The 16782-nt window shown below is 35.6% G+C and overlaps 2 protein-coding genes across 2 annotated transcripts in view; one reads left to right on the top strand and one right to left on the bottom strand.

Moving 5' to 3' along the window:
* The window catches only part of LOC133335272 (repetitive organellar protein), a 67917-nt gene extending 55094 nt beyond the window's left edge, over nucleotides 1–12823 (bottom strand). Inside the window, exons 1-4 of the mRNA XM_061543561.1 lie at nucleotides 12096–12823; nucleotides 11204–11447; nucleotides 8542–8655; nucleotides 6633–7100 (exon numbers count right to left, since the gene is read on the bottom strand). Coding sequence (XP_061399545.1) covers nucleotides 6633–7100; nucleotides 8542–8655; nucleotides 11204–11447; nucleotides 12096–12823 — 1554 coding nt within the window. The remainder of the gene's footprint in view (nucleotides 1–6632; nucleotides 7101–8541; nucleotides 8656–11203; nucleotides 11448–12095) is intronic.
* LOC133335321 (uncharacterized) lies at nucleotides 9135–11057 on the top strand. Its single transcript, XM_061543609.1, has 2 exons — nucleotides 9135–9409; nucleotides 9476–11057. The coding sequence occupies exons 1-2, from the start codon at nucleotides 9135–9137 to the stop codon at nucleotides 11055–11057; spliced, it is 1857 nt and encodes a 618-aa protein (XP_061399593.1).
* Nucleotides 12824–16782: the final 3959 nt, after the last annotated feature.

The raw sequence follows: 16782 nt of genomic DNA, 5'->3' as shown, positions 1-16782 counted from the left end.
TTGTAAATACATGATTGCCAATGTTTATTATAGATCATCCTCTTCAAGGATGGCCGTTACTCCTTTTTGTACTATATGTCTTATGAACTTATTTTCAATAATGATACAAATAATGTTAAATTATTTTATACCAACAAAAACGATATATTGTTTAATTTTCATTGTTAAATGTCAGTACATTATTATTATCCGTTTATTTGTTTTTTTGTCACACCTCTTCTTTTCCATTTTTTGTTAACAAATTAAATAATCACCGAGTTTATTGTCCATCAGAGTTGAAAACCTCCCGGTTCCTGGTATTTTTTTTTTTTTTTTTGAAGATTTTTTATTTATTTTTTTCTTTTTTGTTTTTATTAACCCGGCTTTTTATTTCGTTTTAGTACGAAGTCGGATGTTTAACAACTTTGGGATTTTATATTTGTCTGTTAGAGAACATTATATTGCTAAATGGGGGAACATGGCAATAGAGAAAGAAAGAACGAACGAAGGTGAGAAAACACATTTGTTTGTATTATCATGTTTGTTTGTGTTGCCGTTGTTTTGTTTTTTGATTTTGTGTGCTTTGAATTGTGACAAGTGCACTTTTACAGCTTCATTATTACAACGAAAGGAATAAAGGAAGGGGAGAAAGAGAGAAGTGTGTGTGTGTGTGTGTCTATGTACGTGTGTGAGTGGTAAAAAGGGGTTTCTTCTTTATTATATCGGGGTACATATTCTCTGTTTACATATTTGGTAATAATACCCAAGGCAGAGATGGAAATTTGCAATTAAAAAAATATGATCTATAAATTTGTTGTTAGTTTTCTTTAATGTACATTAGGCAATTTTAATTATGTCAATTCTGTAGTTTGACGGTGAGAGAATTGAGAAGATTGGCAGTCCTTCAACTCTCGTAATTTTTTTTTTTTTCTTCTCTGCCTTTCCCGAAAGTAATCAATGTGACCATAACCCACTTTAAAAAAAAAAAAAGCTTGTTGTTTTTAAGCTGGCTACCTAAATTATTAAATATTATTACATAAAAAATGTATTAAATTAAAGATCAAAGGTTTAATTTGAAAAATAGTTTCTACATAAAGTAAATGTCGGTTGTAGCAGGTTGAAAATGCGGTTTACAACATAGAATGAATGCAAAAATTTCAAAAAGTGTTTTTGCAAATAAATGTTGGTCCTAAATTTTTATAAAGCCACATATCAACTTAATATATTTGTTAATAAATATTTCTTCCAAAAATTTTTCTTTGAAATTGCACTTTTCCATCCCTGGCCAGAGCTAATTTGTTAGCAACGTTAAATATTTTGCTAAATGAACAAATCTTTCGTTTTGGCCAAAACTTAATTAAGAAGGTGGAAGCCAATAACCACAACAACAACAACGAAACAACGAAAAGAAAAACTTTTTGTTATTGTTTCGTTTTTTTTTTCAATGAGACAGACGTTCAAAAACCAATACTCTTCTCGGTGGCGGTTTAAATGTTTTGTGCTTTTTCTACAAACTAAACACTTTTCACTGACCTCAATCGGGCGATTGGTTAGTTAGTGACTGACGGACGGACGGCCGGTCAGACTGACTGTTTGTCAATATTCCCCAAAGGGGGCCCTCCCCACTCCCTATATATTTTTTTTGCAAAATAAACAAAAAAATATTTTCTTAATACCTCTGTAATGACATACTCATACATGACCAGGTAGCCGGCCAGGGCTGGGTTAGTTGGTCTTTACAGTAGCCCCATGAGGCGGAGGCAGCAAATAGAGTTGCAGTGTGTTTTTTCTTCGTAGTACCAGTCGTCGTCGTCGTGTATATCTATGTTAATAGCATTTTGTTTAACAAATGCTTACACATTGCTGGTAGTTGTACTCATATCATTCAAACCGCACATTATAGCGCATTACTTAATCACAACTTTTCCGTTTTTTTTTTTCGCAAAGAGGGAGGGGATTTTTTAGAAGAAGAAAAAAACCATGCCAAAGAAATGCTCGCTCTTGGTTCATCGTGTCAGTGGGAATTGGCTCAAATTTTGGCATTACTTGGTCACTTCGGTGTGGCAATATCAAAATCTCACAGCTCACCATCTGATACGTTTGATGTAGAGCGCGAGTGATGCCGAAGATCTGTTATATGCCCGACAGACACATCAAGTAACAATTCCAACCCGAACACAACCATTCACGCATAGCTTAGATACGCAGGGTTTTATTGTAATTTAAGGTTGTTGGGCTATGAAATGGATATCTTTAACAGTAGCATTAATGTGGTCATACTTCAAGCTTGGCTTGTTTTGTTCTCTACAGAGAGAAGGCCTAAAGTGATTCTCATTCAAAAGATTTCGAAATTATTCTGCTAAGCAATTTAATCTGTTTGGATATTCACTTTCAAATAAACTCCCAGACTATGGGAATTCATTCGACAGTTGATAACACATAAAAAACAACAACAGCAACAACAAAGCGAATTAACAGTTTTATTTCTAAGCAAACTGTATAAAAAAGCGTAAAGCTGTTGACTGGGTCAGGTAAAATCGAAAAAAAAAACACCTTGCCAACTATGACTGGTATTTGTGTTTTTTATGAATGATTCACTTTCCAGGCGAAGAATGCTGGAAATGTTTTCTATTGTGGTTTTCAAGATTTGATTCATACTTTTGCACATTTCAATCGCTCGAAAATGACAATTCATTAGAAGCTTTGCTAATTTGCTGTGTAATTGAGTCATTAATTAACAACAATTCAGAAGCATCTGTATTTTTTTGTTTTTGTTGTGACAATTCATGAATGAATGGGAATTTGTAATCAGTACACTAATGATTGGTTCCGGACTAAAATTGTGGTTCTCTGATCGTCATACATAGCGGATTAGAATAAAACTAAGTGATTTCGTCAATCATTCTATTTATTCAACTTGCAAATAAATTATTTTAATAGATCGGAATTGTCATCGATGCACAATTAACATTTCTATTTGGAAATAATTGTGGACAGCGGACCAAATAATCCTTCGATCATATAACGTTTCCAATAATGTTAGATCCGCCGATATGGCACCGACGTTCCTCCATCACATTTGGAGCATATGATGTCTGCCTGTTCAAAATCCCGATGGATATCGCCACTATATAGTACAGACCAATTTTTGAAAGTTTTAATCGCATTTATCACCCGAAGAAGTTGAATCTTGGTACAGTCCCCTCACCATTAAAAGCAATTTAATGGTTCTTGCCTAATTTTTAAAACATTTCAGATTTTCATAGGGTATAAGAACGCATTGCAGAAAATTGTGAATGTATGTCCATGTTCTGAAATAGCCCCATATAATGACTCCGCCTCATAGTATGTATTTTTTATGGTTCTAATCGTATTTCCACCAGATTTGTCGATCATTTGTCATTATAAGTTTGAAGAGCAAAATCAGAGAGAAATATAAGTGTCTCGACCGATTTTAAGAATTTTGAAAACTTTTCTCCTGCTGGAGGGTATAACAAATGTTATGCAAATCATCATATACAATTCTTCAGTTCCATGTACTATGACACCCCAGAAAATATTTAGAATTAAAATCCTCATCAGAAGTGATAATAGCTTCCGCTTGTAAATGCATATGTCATTACAATCAATTGAAAAATATTCACTAGTAGGAAGAACCTTTCAGCTATACAATAATTTTGTGTTTACACAAAACCCTAAAATAGATCCTTTTTTGTCATCCTCTCATGTTTGGAAAACCTGCAGGTGCCTTTCGCATTGCGTTGCAGCACTCACAACATAAACAGGAAAACATAAATCCTATGTCATTAAGATGTTGACGATTATATGTATGCGTGTCCCCCATGGCAAGGAACGGCAGTGGAAGGAATGACGACGACCAGTGATGTGAAGCCTGTGATGGAAACCGCATGTAAAAGTATGACATTACAGACAAACAGGCAGGCTGGCTGGCAGGCAGTCAGCCATGTGAAACAATTTAAAGTAGCATCACGAACGAAGAAAGGCTTCGTACAAAAAACAAACATTGAAACCAAATGAGTCCCGAAAACAGGAATCCGATGATTATTGAAATTCCAGACACATATTCTCACACACACACACGGACACACGAATGGAACCTCTCAAATTACTCAACAATAAAACGATCGAGTGGCATTTACTTTGCTCTTGAAATTGAAGAAAAAAGATAAACACTGAATGGAAATGTTTGTTTATTTGGGATTTATCTTGTTCTCCCTCTCTTCCGCTCTTCAATCTTTATGCAGGTGTATCGCAGACTGATGCACCGAGTAAAAGGCTTCGTACACACATTTTGTTTGAAGGCACATCAAACACCTCAATTGTTTTGGTGGCTAAAAATGCACTTGTTTTGTATTCGTTGTTGTTGTTTTATATTTTTTCGGAATATCTTATTACCGCCTTTTTAATGTGATTTACTGAAGAAACTTGTCTTACTGGTATTGAATTTCACAAATGTTTTTGAACGCACCACGAGAATCTTTTTTTTTTCTTCATTGACGTTTTGCAATATTCAATTTATTCTCGTTCAATACAAAAGAAACACAAACAAAGACGAAGACAACTTTGGTTCTTTTTTGTGTGGATTTCGCCCGTTTAGTTTTATTTTATTATTTTTTTAATAGGTCTTGAATTGCTTTAAAGGCCAACCGAGCAGCGGACCATAACATTGGCCCATAAATAAATAATAACAGCAACAAAAGAAAAACGTTTCGCAAATGGTATTCCTTTTTTTTTGGTTTTGTTTTGCTTAGAAATTCAAATAACAAAATCGCACTCTTCTATATATAATTCTCTATTTTTTATGACAATCGTAAATGCTGTTAATTTGTTGCAATTTTTTTATTATTTTTGTTTTACTATTCTTTTCTTTTAATTTGCCATAATTGAACAATCAATTTTCACTTTTTTTCTGTTTTGCTTGATTTGAAGATTCATTAGCATTTGTCGATAAAAATGTTCGCGCCATACGCATGCGCACCTGACGACCCGTACTCACAAAAACTCAGCTCAAATTCTCAAACACAACTGAATCGGCATTGGCATTCGGCTAGGTAAACAATGCAGCCAGTCATTCAACAAAACCGAGCCGACCAAAACAGCTGAAGAGTCAAACAACGGTAATGTGTTTGGTATGATGTTGGGGTTGAAAACCGGCTTTTCGATGTTTGAACAACACCGTACATAGCTATTTGGTTTGTGGTGAGTTTCGTGTATATGGGAATGATACCTTACATACAAATCTAAGTTTTCAATAACGTATATGGATTTCATTACGAACAGAGTTGTTCGACGGTTCCTATTGTTTTAGGTGTTATTAATGCTTTTATTATGAGATTATGACTGATTTATGGGTGAAGACACGACTTATTCAGAAAACTAGGGGCTCTAATGAGAATTTGTGACGAGATCTAAACTACAATATTGCCTGATATGGCCCTTACTGAAAAATGACATATTTGTATACCCTTCTGGCTAATGAGGATGGAAATATCCTCATTAAATATTGGTTTTAAATTTGTTTCAGAGAATTTAGAGTCGATTTGCAAATGTCCGTCTGTCTGAGACGATAACTAACGAAGGAATTAACCGATTTGTTCTAAAGTTTGCACATCGCAATAGTTCTTAAAAACTTAAATCAATTTCGAAGATATGAAATTTCTATCCGATTTGACTTAAACTTTGCACAACCTCTCCCACAAAGTGTGAACATGTTGAAATTTTGTAAATCAAATATAAAATATAATCATTCAACTCCTTCTGATGGTTTGCGGAATTACACACAGGGTTTTTTTATATATAAGGTATGTTTTTATCAAAGAGGTTTCAGATTTAATGTTGATCAAATCGGTTATTAATTTTGGTACAATTTAATAAAATTTACAAATTTATAAAATAATGACCCTTTCTGGGGGAGAACTTGATCTAGGCATTGTAAAGTTAAAAGATTTCCCAAAATTTGGTTTAAATATATATTGGTTTTATAAATATTGAAAATTATTACATTTTGTGGGAGAGGTACCATGGGAGTGGACAATGGGTTCGATCTTTAGGCTTCATCTACGGTTGGTAAAGGTAATAGGTTGTACAAAGTTTGGTTCAAATGGGATAGTTCGTTCGCATGATATTATAAAATTTTTTTGCACGCCAGAAGGAGTTGGCCAATATTCCCCGTCTTCGAACTTGAACTAAGTTTGGAAAAAATATCAAGATGTGTAAAGTTTGGATGAAATCGATTATTCCCTTTGAGAGTTATAGTGCGCACCAGTCGGCCAGACAGACGGACGGACATTTGTAAATCGATTTCAAATTTTCTAAAACGGATTTGGTCTAAAAAATGGGATCAAAAACCAATATTTCGGTAAGACATATTTTCACCGTATCAAAGTGTATATACCATCATTAGCCATAAGGCTGAAGGCATAAAAATGACCCACCTCGGGACTAGACAGTAATTCCGAAGACCTCCACAAAACAAAATAGCATGATTTGTTTTTATAAATCTCAGTCATAATCTAAAATATATATATATATATACGTTGAAATATTTTACAGTTGTTTTTAGATCAAAATAAACCCTCTAACCATCATTTTTCTAAAATACAAAACAAACACAAAAATATTTCCGAACTCACCTCTTCGGAGTTTTCCAACTCTGTTTGGGTTTCCTTCTCTTTTGTTTCCACGTTGCATTCTTCCTTAACAGGTGTGATGGGGATGTTTGATGCAACATCGTTAGACGATGTTGTTTGGCGGATTTCCGTTTGTGGTGGTTGTTGCTGCTGCTGTTGCGGCGGCATTTGCTGTTTGCAATTGCAGCAAACACCGCTAGGTGGCAGCATCTGGGTTTTGTCATTATTATTATTACTACTACTTGATGTAGTTGCATTGTTGCTATTATTATTATTGTTGTTGTTGCTGTTGCAGTTGTTAGTACTAATCTTTGGTTTTTTATCTAAATTAAGCGTCGTCGTTTTATTCGTTGAAATATTTGATTTATTTGTCGTTGCATTTCTGCTGGTAAAACTCTTTGAGTTTTGTAATGTCTGTAAATCCTTTTTCAGTTGCCCAATATTACGTTCTTTGGTTTTTATTTCCTCTAGCTATAATGGTAGAAAGAAATAGAAGAGAAATACAATATTAATAAAAAATGTTCGAAAACAAATATGAATTGGTTTTTTATAAAAAAATAAGTGCCGCCAATATTAATCTACAAACGTATTCGAATTCCATGTTTTATAGTTCCCACCTTCAGCCAATAGTACACACTGTTAAATGCTGTGGCTTAAAGGTCTTGTCCTTATTGGCCAAAGTTTACGCAATTTGTCGAACAATGTTGCTAAATATGCAGCACTATGAACAAGTCAAACGAAACACACATGTGGTCAGTTCAAAATTATGCGTTCGCTTAGGAAAACCACCAACAAAAAACTCCTACCAATCACCCATACATTCATCTATTCCGCACAATAACAAAAAAAAAAACGGCAAAGTCGTAAAAAACGACGTGAGAAAATATTTTGATTCGATTTATCCTAAATGTTTGCCTTTGCCGGTTTTTTTCGTTTCTGATTCATTCATATGGACACTTATGTCCAGACATACCGCCACAAGACGACCACCACATACACATATTTATGTATGCACATCCATGGGTATCTTGTGCAGACTTTAAACTCCATTGTCCAAAAAATCCAAACTGTCTGTTGTTCCCTGCTTCGCTCGAACAGCAAAATATGAATGAACTCTAATTTGTTGTTGAAAACCCCAGGCTATTCATTCCGATTGGCAAATAAGCCAAAGCCAGACATCAATGAGAACCAAATTGCAGGGATTTTTATGATACATTTGAAGGTGTAACAGGACGATAAAAATGTCCAATTATTAAAAAAAATCTATAGACTTTTTGTGATTAGAGATCGGGTTCAATGACTTGGAAAGGAATGTTTAGGAGATCACAATAACCTGAATGAAAAAATATGACACAAATATTCGAGTGAGGTAATTCGAATTGTGTCCTTATAAAGTGAAAAGTATGTTTAATAAGACGTTATGAAATCGGAAGAATGTACATTTCGGATTCCCTTCTTGTATTGGAGTTTATTTAGTTTAGAAAAAGTATATCGTAAATAAAACAGAATGACAACAGGAATATTTTACTGTATTATATGAAATCAAGAATCCTTGGTAGGGTATGTCCACATGCTTTGATTTCAGTAATATTTAGTACAGCGATCTATCAAATAAATCGATATCCGAGAAATAAGTCGCAAGTTGTGTATTTTAAAACCCACCTTACAATGGCAGAGTGTGTAGTGTGATTAACCTTCCATCTGAAACTCTCCAATTTGAAAATATAAACCCCTTTCTAGGATCCAGATTTGGAGCTTTACTATTCACCTACAAAATTCTACGTCGCCACAAAAAACTTTTGAGGACTTCTTATTATACGATACATATGAGATTATATATATCATCAACAAAATTTTTATATTTACACAATTGTTCTCAATGCTTTTCAAAACAACTACAACAACAACTTACCAATCGTGATATTTCAATTTTGGCAGATTTTTGTATTTGAGTCAATCGGATTTCATAAGAATCTTTTAATTCGCGTATATCAGCTGCTTTTCTTCTATCAGCGTCGCAATTAATCTACAAAAAAAACAACAACAGAAAATCGCAGGAAAGGTCCCCAAAATATTAAGGAATTTTAATATCCTTGATACACTCTCAGCGAACAAAAAACAATTCACGAACGGACATTCATAACTTGTCAAAATGAAACAAATAGAGAAGGCGTTTATTGTTGGCATGCGAACAATGTTAGTAGGATTAAAAAATAAGATTGGCAGTAATGCGTTGCAGAACATCCCGTAGGCGTAACCAAGCTCCTCACTCGGAAAGTGACAATAAAACACTGGACATCTTTTTGTTCTTTCGCTTCCAGAAGTCATGCATTAAATAAATTGAAAAGATGATTCGCCAATGATAAGCCAGTGAATGACATTTGGTCATTACGATGATAAGCATATCCAATAACCAGTCGAATGCAGCGGATAGGAAATTTTCTAACAAAGGCGATGCATATAAAAGCTATTGGGATTCTTCCCTCGGCCAGTTAGTTGTTAACAATGTGGCTGGTTTTGTGGTTATTTGGTATTGCAATCAGCTGTATTTCCACGTCTCAGCTGCAGCAGCACACAGGCGAACATTTCTATGCGGCGGCATTCAATAACTCGTGGATGGATCCAAAACGTTGCCATCTCACTGACTTTGTAAAGGGTGTATTTTGTAAATCTCACCTGAAGGTGGTTCATGTCTACCATGAAACGGATTTGTCCCTGAGATATTCCGGACAGATATTAAGGGATTTGAATGATTGCGGCATATCCTATGTGGCCTTAAGGTATAACAGCCAGTGTTTTGGTAATATCAACCCACTTTTATTATTTATCCGTGCCTTAATTTTCAGAAATGATCAGCAATATTCACATTTGAAAATCATCTCAGATGATGGCATTCTCCTCCACCTGGTAATAATTTTACGTGACATAACCCAAATCATGGATCTCAGCATAATTCGCAAGAAATCCGCCGCCAAACACTTGACCTATATAATGATTTTGATTCAGGACTCCCACTCGGTGACGGAGAAATGGCTGCTGACAACATTTCAGAATTTCTGGAAAATGTGGATACTCAATGTCGTTGTTATCTATACTGAATCAAGGAACCGCTATATTCTGGTGTATCGTTACGATCCATTCGCCAAACAATTAAGTCGTCGCATTGCTTTGGGACCCAGACATTTTGATTTAGATAATCTCTATCCCAAGGATATGCTAAACATGAGAGGAAGTCCTTTGCAAATTTGCCTCTATCAGGATAATATTCGAACGATTTTCCAAAATGGTAATGCAAACATCATGGGCACCGATGGCCTCATGACGACATATTTAGTGGAACGTCTGAATGCCACTCCCATTGTGAGGCGCATCGGAAGCTATGGCAATGATTCCATCAGTGAGGATCTATGCTTCAAGGAGACCTTCAATGAAATCGACGACGTTGCCACAAATATTCGTTTCCTGTCGTTGGAAACTTTTTATGGCCGCGTTGAGTACACCATTGTTCTGAATCGTGATGATCTATGTGTTCTGATACCCAAGGCCAAGATAGCTTCGTCATTTTGGAATCTGTTTCGTTCTTTCAGTATCAGTGTTTGGGCTTTAATCTGCGTCAGTTTGGCCATGGCGTACCTCTTTTGTTTACTCATCTATCGGAACATCTTCGCTGGCGACAAGCTATTGTTGGACCTCCTGGCCTGCATTATTTCAACACCACGTGCCAAGCTACAGAAATCCAGAATGTCCGCACGACTCTTCTTTTATGTTTGGCTAGTCTATGGTCTCCTCATATCGGCCGCATTCAAGGGCAACTTGACCAGTAATCTTGTGGACCGAGAGTATTTACCGGATGTAAATACTCTGCAAGAATTGGCGGAATCTAAATATCCCCTGGCAACATTGCCACGGCACATAAAACACCTGAATCGCTATTTGGATCTGCATAAACCGTCCGAGGCAATGCTGAGGCAAAAGATTGTACCCCTACCCGATGCCTTTTTCAATGAACTCATTGACAGCAATAATCTCTCCTATGCCTATTTGCAGAAAAATCACATTTCAGTATTCCGGGCAAATTCCCGTAAACATTCACTGGGTGGAAAGCCCTGTTACCATGCCATGGCCCAGTGCATTGTTCCGTTCCATGCCGTCTATATCGTACCCTATGGATCACCCTATTTGGGCTATATAAATAGATTGATACGCAATTCGCAAGAATTCGGATATCTTCATTACTGGGACAGTATGATGAGCGCTGTCTTTCGAAGGTCTCGTCGGAATGGCCAACTGCAAAGACGTGACGACAGTGAACCTGAAGTTTTGCAGTTGTTCCACTTTCAGGCTGCCTACTGCTTTTGGGCTATGGGTTTGTTAATTGCTGGCGTTTATTTTCTTTGGGAAATGATTAATGCAAGGGTGGCATTTTGAGGCGAATGGAGGACAACAAACGAAGGACATGGATGCAAGAAGGACATGGATTCAAGTTCAAGGTAATGCGAACAGCATGCAAAACATTTGGGCAACACTTCAACAAAGCACATTGAACAGAGCACTACATCGGTTTCTTGACTTACCACTTTCTTTTCTTCCAGGGCTTTATTAGCTTCCTTTAAGGCATTAATTTCATTGGTCAGTCTTTGGATTTCATAGTTAACGAGGCCGCCCACAGCGGCCTGTGGCAAGTTATCGGCATTTGCATTGGTTGAGGATGTCTCGGATGTCTTCTTTGGGACGCCAGTTTTCTTCAAATGTTCAACAACATTTTGCAGTTTCTTTACCTCGGCTTTCCATTTTCGAGTTTCAGCTTCATTTTGAGCTCTAAGAAAAAGGAAGAAATTGTTTTATTAAAAGTATCGAAATGAATATTATAAATGTAGCACTTAGAAAATAAAATTCATAATATAATATACGTACATTCATAATATAGAATATAGATTTCGAAAAATTGAAATTTTAAAAATTAATTAACTTTAATGAGTCTAAACAAGATATCCTCAAAATGGGAAAAATAAATGGGTTAGACTGATCATCAAATAACTTTCTTTTGAAATTTAGATGACGCCAAAGATGCAATATATAGGCATTCTGGTACCTGCCCCAAATGGTTAACATTATAATACAAATCAAAATAAATTTATATTACAGTTGTACGGTCAGAGGGTAGGCAACATCGACTGATATTAGATAAGCCCACAATATTCACATTTTCCATTCAGAAAATTGGTGTTATGGTTCGAACAGCTATTAAACCCAAAAGGATACTTGAAGGAATTCGTACTGTATTTCAAATTTCTACTAGATAAGTTGAATATTATTATTATTTTATCCTCATCTCAGTTGAATATTATATTTAATTCATCTTATTTTTATCTTATCTTATCAATTTATCTTATTTTTGACATGAGCGACTTTATGTCCCCAACCTAGAAATATTAATTACAATTTAAATTGTAACTAGCGACTTACCTCAGCACTCGTACAGCTCCCCTTTCGGTGGTCAGGTTGGATTTAAGTTCATTAATTTCCAAACGTAATTGCTCTGCCAGAGCATTTAACTTTTGTATTGTCTGAACATTCTCCTGAAGCTTACGCTTGAGTCTGGGCGGAGGTGGTGTAACTCCTGGCGCCTTGGCATTTGGCGTAGTTTCACTTTGATTGGCGATTTTTGGTGGCAACGGAGGTTTGCCATTTGATTTCTCTGGCTTTTCCAAATTTATGGCTGAACGCCTTTGTGTTTGTTGTTGTTGGTGCGGATGTTGTTTTCGGTTTTGATTTTCCGCGCTTGTATTCTGATTTTCCTTCAGATTCAATTTACCGCGACAATTCAATTGTATACCCTCGATACGAGTACGTTTTTCCTGATTCACAGAATCTGTCACTGAAGTCAATGACGCCGAGAGGGTCTTCTTGCGCTTCAGTTTGTTTTTAGGTGAATACACCTCCTGCCATTCTTCGTCCGACGACAATTTGCCATCCCTCAACCGACCAGCGGCCGAGTTGTGATCTTGCATTTTCATTTGATTTGTCAGATCGTACAACTTATGTTGTCGATGCTTGACCATTCGATAGCTGTCGCTGATGTGTTCGGCCAGCTTGGTCATCAGCTCCGCCTCCCTGCTATTGGGCCGAGCAGTGGAAGCCTGTTGTGTTGTATTCGACGATATGCTAGAGGTCGTTTTCAATTTATCTGCCATTTTGTTGGTCTGTGTTCTGCGTGATAATAATTCATACAAATTCCCCGGGAACTGTATGAAGTTCGTTATGATGCGTTGAACGGTTTCGTCCGACCTTTTCTTGTTTGGTTGTGTCTGTCGACACAAAGTTCTCTCTTTCTGGATTTTCTATTTCCACTGTAAGCTTTCCTAAAGCTTTTTTCTTTGTAATATTTTGTTTTTGTTTTTCTGTTTTGGCGTGTTTTCTTTACCGTATCTTCTTTAATGTAAAAAAGATGTTTGAAACACACAAGTTTTGCAAAAAAATCCCGTTTGTGGTTGCGAGTCAATAAGTCAGTAGTTAATAATTGTTGTGAATGCATGCACGTGTGTGTGTGTGAATGTAGGTAAATGTGCAGCCGTTATCCAATCCAAGTCCAACTGTTTACGTTTCTTATTTCTTCTTCCGTATGGCACTTCGTGGGATTCTTTTATGGCGTTTATCTGTAGAAAAGAAAGGAAAATTTAATTTAATAATTGTTGTTTTGTTTTTATTCTTTGTTTGTGTATTTATTAGGAAATGTTGTACGGAATATAGATAATGTATAAAGCCTAAAAATATGCAACTAAAACTGAAATACAATTATTGAAATGTTAACCAAGGCGAAATAATATTTGAAAGCGTATTTGTTGTTCAAAACATAAGCAGTGGGACACATAGCAGTGGGAAATATATTGTAGTTGTCTGCAAAAGCCTTGTTGACCACGAAGTCAGGCACCAACGAACTTCTCATAGAGGTGTTATAGCTTGTAACGTAAGTACTTCGCTTTGTCACAATATACTTTTGAAAGGATTTTTCGAGCAAAGAAGCAATAAATATATATCCCAACAAAAAACTAAAAGAACTGATGAGGATCAGTGGCGAGATCCGAAACTATTGTCTTCTCTGCCTTACCCCTCGGCGGACAATGCCATACATTCTCCATTAATAAATAGTTGTTTTTTTTTATAAAAACTAGAAACTGAGATTCAACCCGACCATTTGCAAAAAAAAAATCTAAATTTTTCTATATATTTTCTTTACTATGCATTCCACCACAACCCTATAATATATATAAATAAAAGATCAGTACCAAGTTCGCAGCCCTAGTAACGAAAATAAGACATTTAAAGGTTTGAAAACCAATATTGCACTAGCATATGTTGGCGAACATAACATATTCCGTGTCGACAGTTTGTAACCGAATAAATTCATACTTAACAAATAACCCTATCACCTCACAGTATATACGCAAATAACATTTGTCCAATTTAATCTTCTTTGGAAATGGCATAACATGAACTATGCTCTTAGTGGCCAAACGAATATTGTTTCCCATTATTTACAACAACAACAACAAAATCTTACCCTTCACAATGGGCAGGCAGTACAATGACCTCTATGCCGATAGCTGCGAACTTATTGTGGTCTCTGTTATGGTTTTGTATGCCTATTCAATATATTATTCGCCAATATAATACAAGAGGCGCCCCTTGGCCGAACGAGTGTGTAAACAAATAATTCCTTATTTTTCACATTTTCCAGAAAACAACAACAGCCACCTCCCCTCTGCCAAACAACAACAACAACGACGACGACATCAACAGATATCAATCAATTTGGTATAAATGTATCGATTTAATATCAAATTTATTCACTGATTGTTCGGTAATGGCCCCAACATTGTGGCGAATTACGGATTTTACTTAGTCGATTCAGATTCTCTTTTGTGGTTCATATTTATAGAGTTTCGGCAATGACGTCAATATATGTCATATCATTAAATCGCACTTGGAAATTTCCCTTTTCCAGCAGGGTTATGACCACTAGTCACGCACACTTTGTCTGGGAGAAGATTTCTTTCAGGATGTTTAGTTAGAGAATAGCGAATATTTTTTTCGCTTCTTGCAAATTGAACCGAGCCCGCAAAGCCTGTAAATGCTTAAAACGCGCAAATTATACTGAAATGAAATGCGAACACTTCATTTGTGGTGAAAAACAAAGAATTAAAGAATCGAATCGTGGAGGTGCGTTAACAAAACAAAATGAAACGACAAAACAAAACAGAAAAAACGACCAGGATAATTCGTTGTGGGAAGCTCTGTTGTGTGTGTGTTTGTTGCAGTGACGACAGTGTCAACTTCTACGCCATTGTCACTGACAATTGCAATTGAGCTTTTAAAGTTTCTAATCCCATCACCTAGTTTATATGAGGCTAGACGTATGAGTGATATTAATACAAAATATTAATCATTCGCCCATTAAATAAAATATTGATTGACGACTGCATTAGAAAACAACGACACAATGATAAATCACCCACAATCGGCTGATGAGTTCTTTGGTTTTCATATTTGCCAAGATATAAATATATCATAAAATACACAGCAAGGTGCAGTACACCGCGGTATATGATGCCAAAACTGCTGACAGCTACTAAACTGCTGAACAACTAAACTGAATTATCATTTTCAATCACAAGGTCAGCCACAAATGAAATCATTTCACAATTCATTTACATGATGCCATTGCAGGCGAGCAGGCAAGGATTTTTTGTCTGAATTTTGTTTTTAATTTTAATATAGAAATGTGCGTGTGTCTGTTGGTTTTTGGCAGAATGGGGTATAGGATAAGGTATTCATATATCAATAAATACTAGCATAGATTGTAAACAATATCAAATCGTGAGAGTTCCTGACTTGTTGTTGACCTTCCATTCGATTTCATTTGTAGGCAAATTTAGTAAAAGACAACTATGTCGATCCAGCGACATATGTGTGTCTGGTAAAATCTCAACTAAAAAATCTCAAAACTTTTTTGTTTTTTCACTTCAAACTTACTAGAAGTAATATCAACGAATATATCAGTACTTTTAATATTTTTAGCTGGAATTACCACTTTTTGGCATATCGCTCACCAATCCGTACCGATTTATTACACTTAAATTGAGGGCCAAAAGTTGATCCTTTTCAATCAAATTTGGCTGTTAATTATTTTTATGAGAATTTTTAACATTTAAAAATAGATTTATGTTCTGACGTGCTTTTAGGGTTGCGGGTAAGGGTGGCAAATTACTTGGCAGTTTACGATCCCTAACGTGTTTCAATGGTTTCCCATAGGACAGAGTACAGTAAGTACTTGTTTTGATAGTTTATGTCAATGTAGGTTAATCAAGGTAGTTGTGCTCGATTCCCAAAGAAGTATCGACTGGCGCCATATAAGATCCTGTAAAATGGGATCCAGCTTAAGCAAGTTTATATAATTTTTCGTTTTCGACAAGACTCTTGTGACCGGGATCCAAGTAAGAACTACGTATTCTAAACATCTTAATGTGCACGTTCTTCTGTACAGTCCACTGGGTATACTAGAATAACCTCGGAAGTGCACTCCTCTAGGAGCTTTACAAAAATTAATAAATTTATTTACTCAGATCTTCACATCTAAATTTGGAGACAGCAAATAATAACTAATTGAGCATACATTTGTGTGTATCTGAATCGATATTTATTTAAGTATTCATTTTCACATTTTCCAAATTAAGTTGTTATGGAAAAGTTACTAACATAATGGAGTCAATTTTACCATTATGTTAGTAACTTCTTCCATAACCCTTTACACACACATTATGTATATGCCCAAAAAAAGAACATATACAAACATATATGCACATTCACATACATATATGTATGAATTTTGTTTAAAATGAGTGTACAGACAAACCAAAAATGAAGATAAAGAACAGGAACCAAATCTAAATTTGTTCTTCTCAAAAATTAAAAAAAAAAAAAATGTTTTTCTCATGAAATTGAAAATTGGAAAAGCTCTTGACCTCGTGTTGGAACGATCACTTGTTATAGATATTTAAACACATTAAAAATAATACGTTGTATCTTTCGTTTTTGTTATTGTCCAAAAGCAGCAAATAATTTTGCCAGTACATCTGATCCACACATTCGTTGT

The sequence above is a fragment of the Musca vetustissima genome, unplaced genomic scaffold (genome assembly GCF_032173495.1).
Source record: "Musca vetustissima isolate MV318-11 ecotype Yass unplaced genomic scaffold, APGP_CSIRO_Mvet_v1 utg3273, whole genome shotgun sequence".
Lineage (NCBI taxonomy): Eukaryota > Metazoa > Arthropoda > Insecta > Diptera > Muscidae > Musca > Musca vetustissima.
The sequence above is the reverse complement of the archived record's forward strand: the minus strand, read 5'-3'. Positions and strand labels throughout refer to the sequence as shown.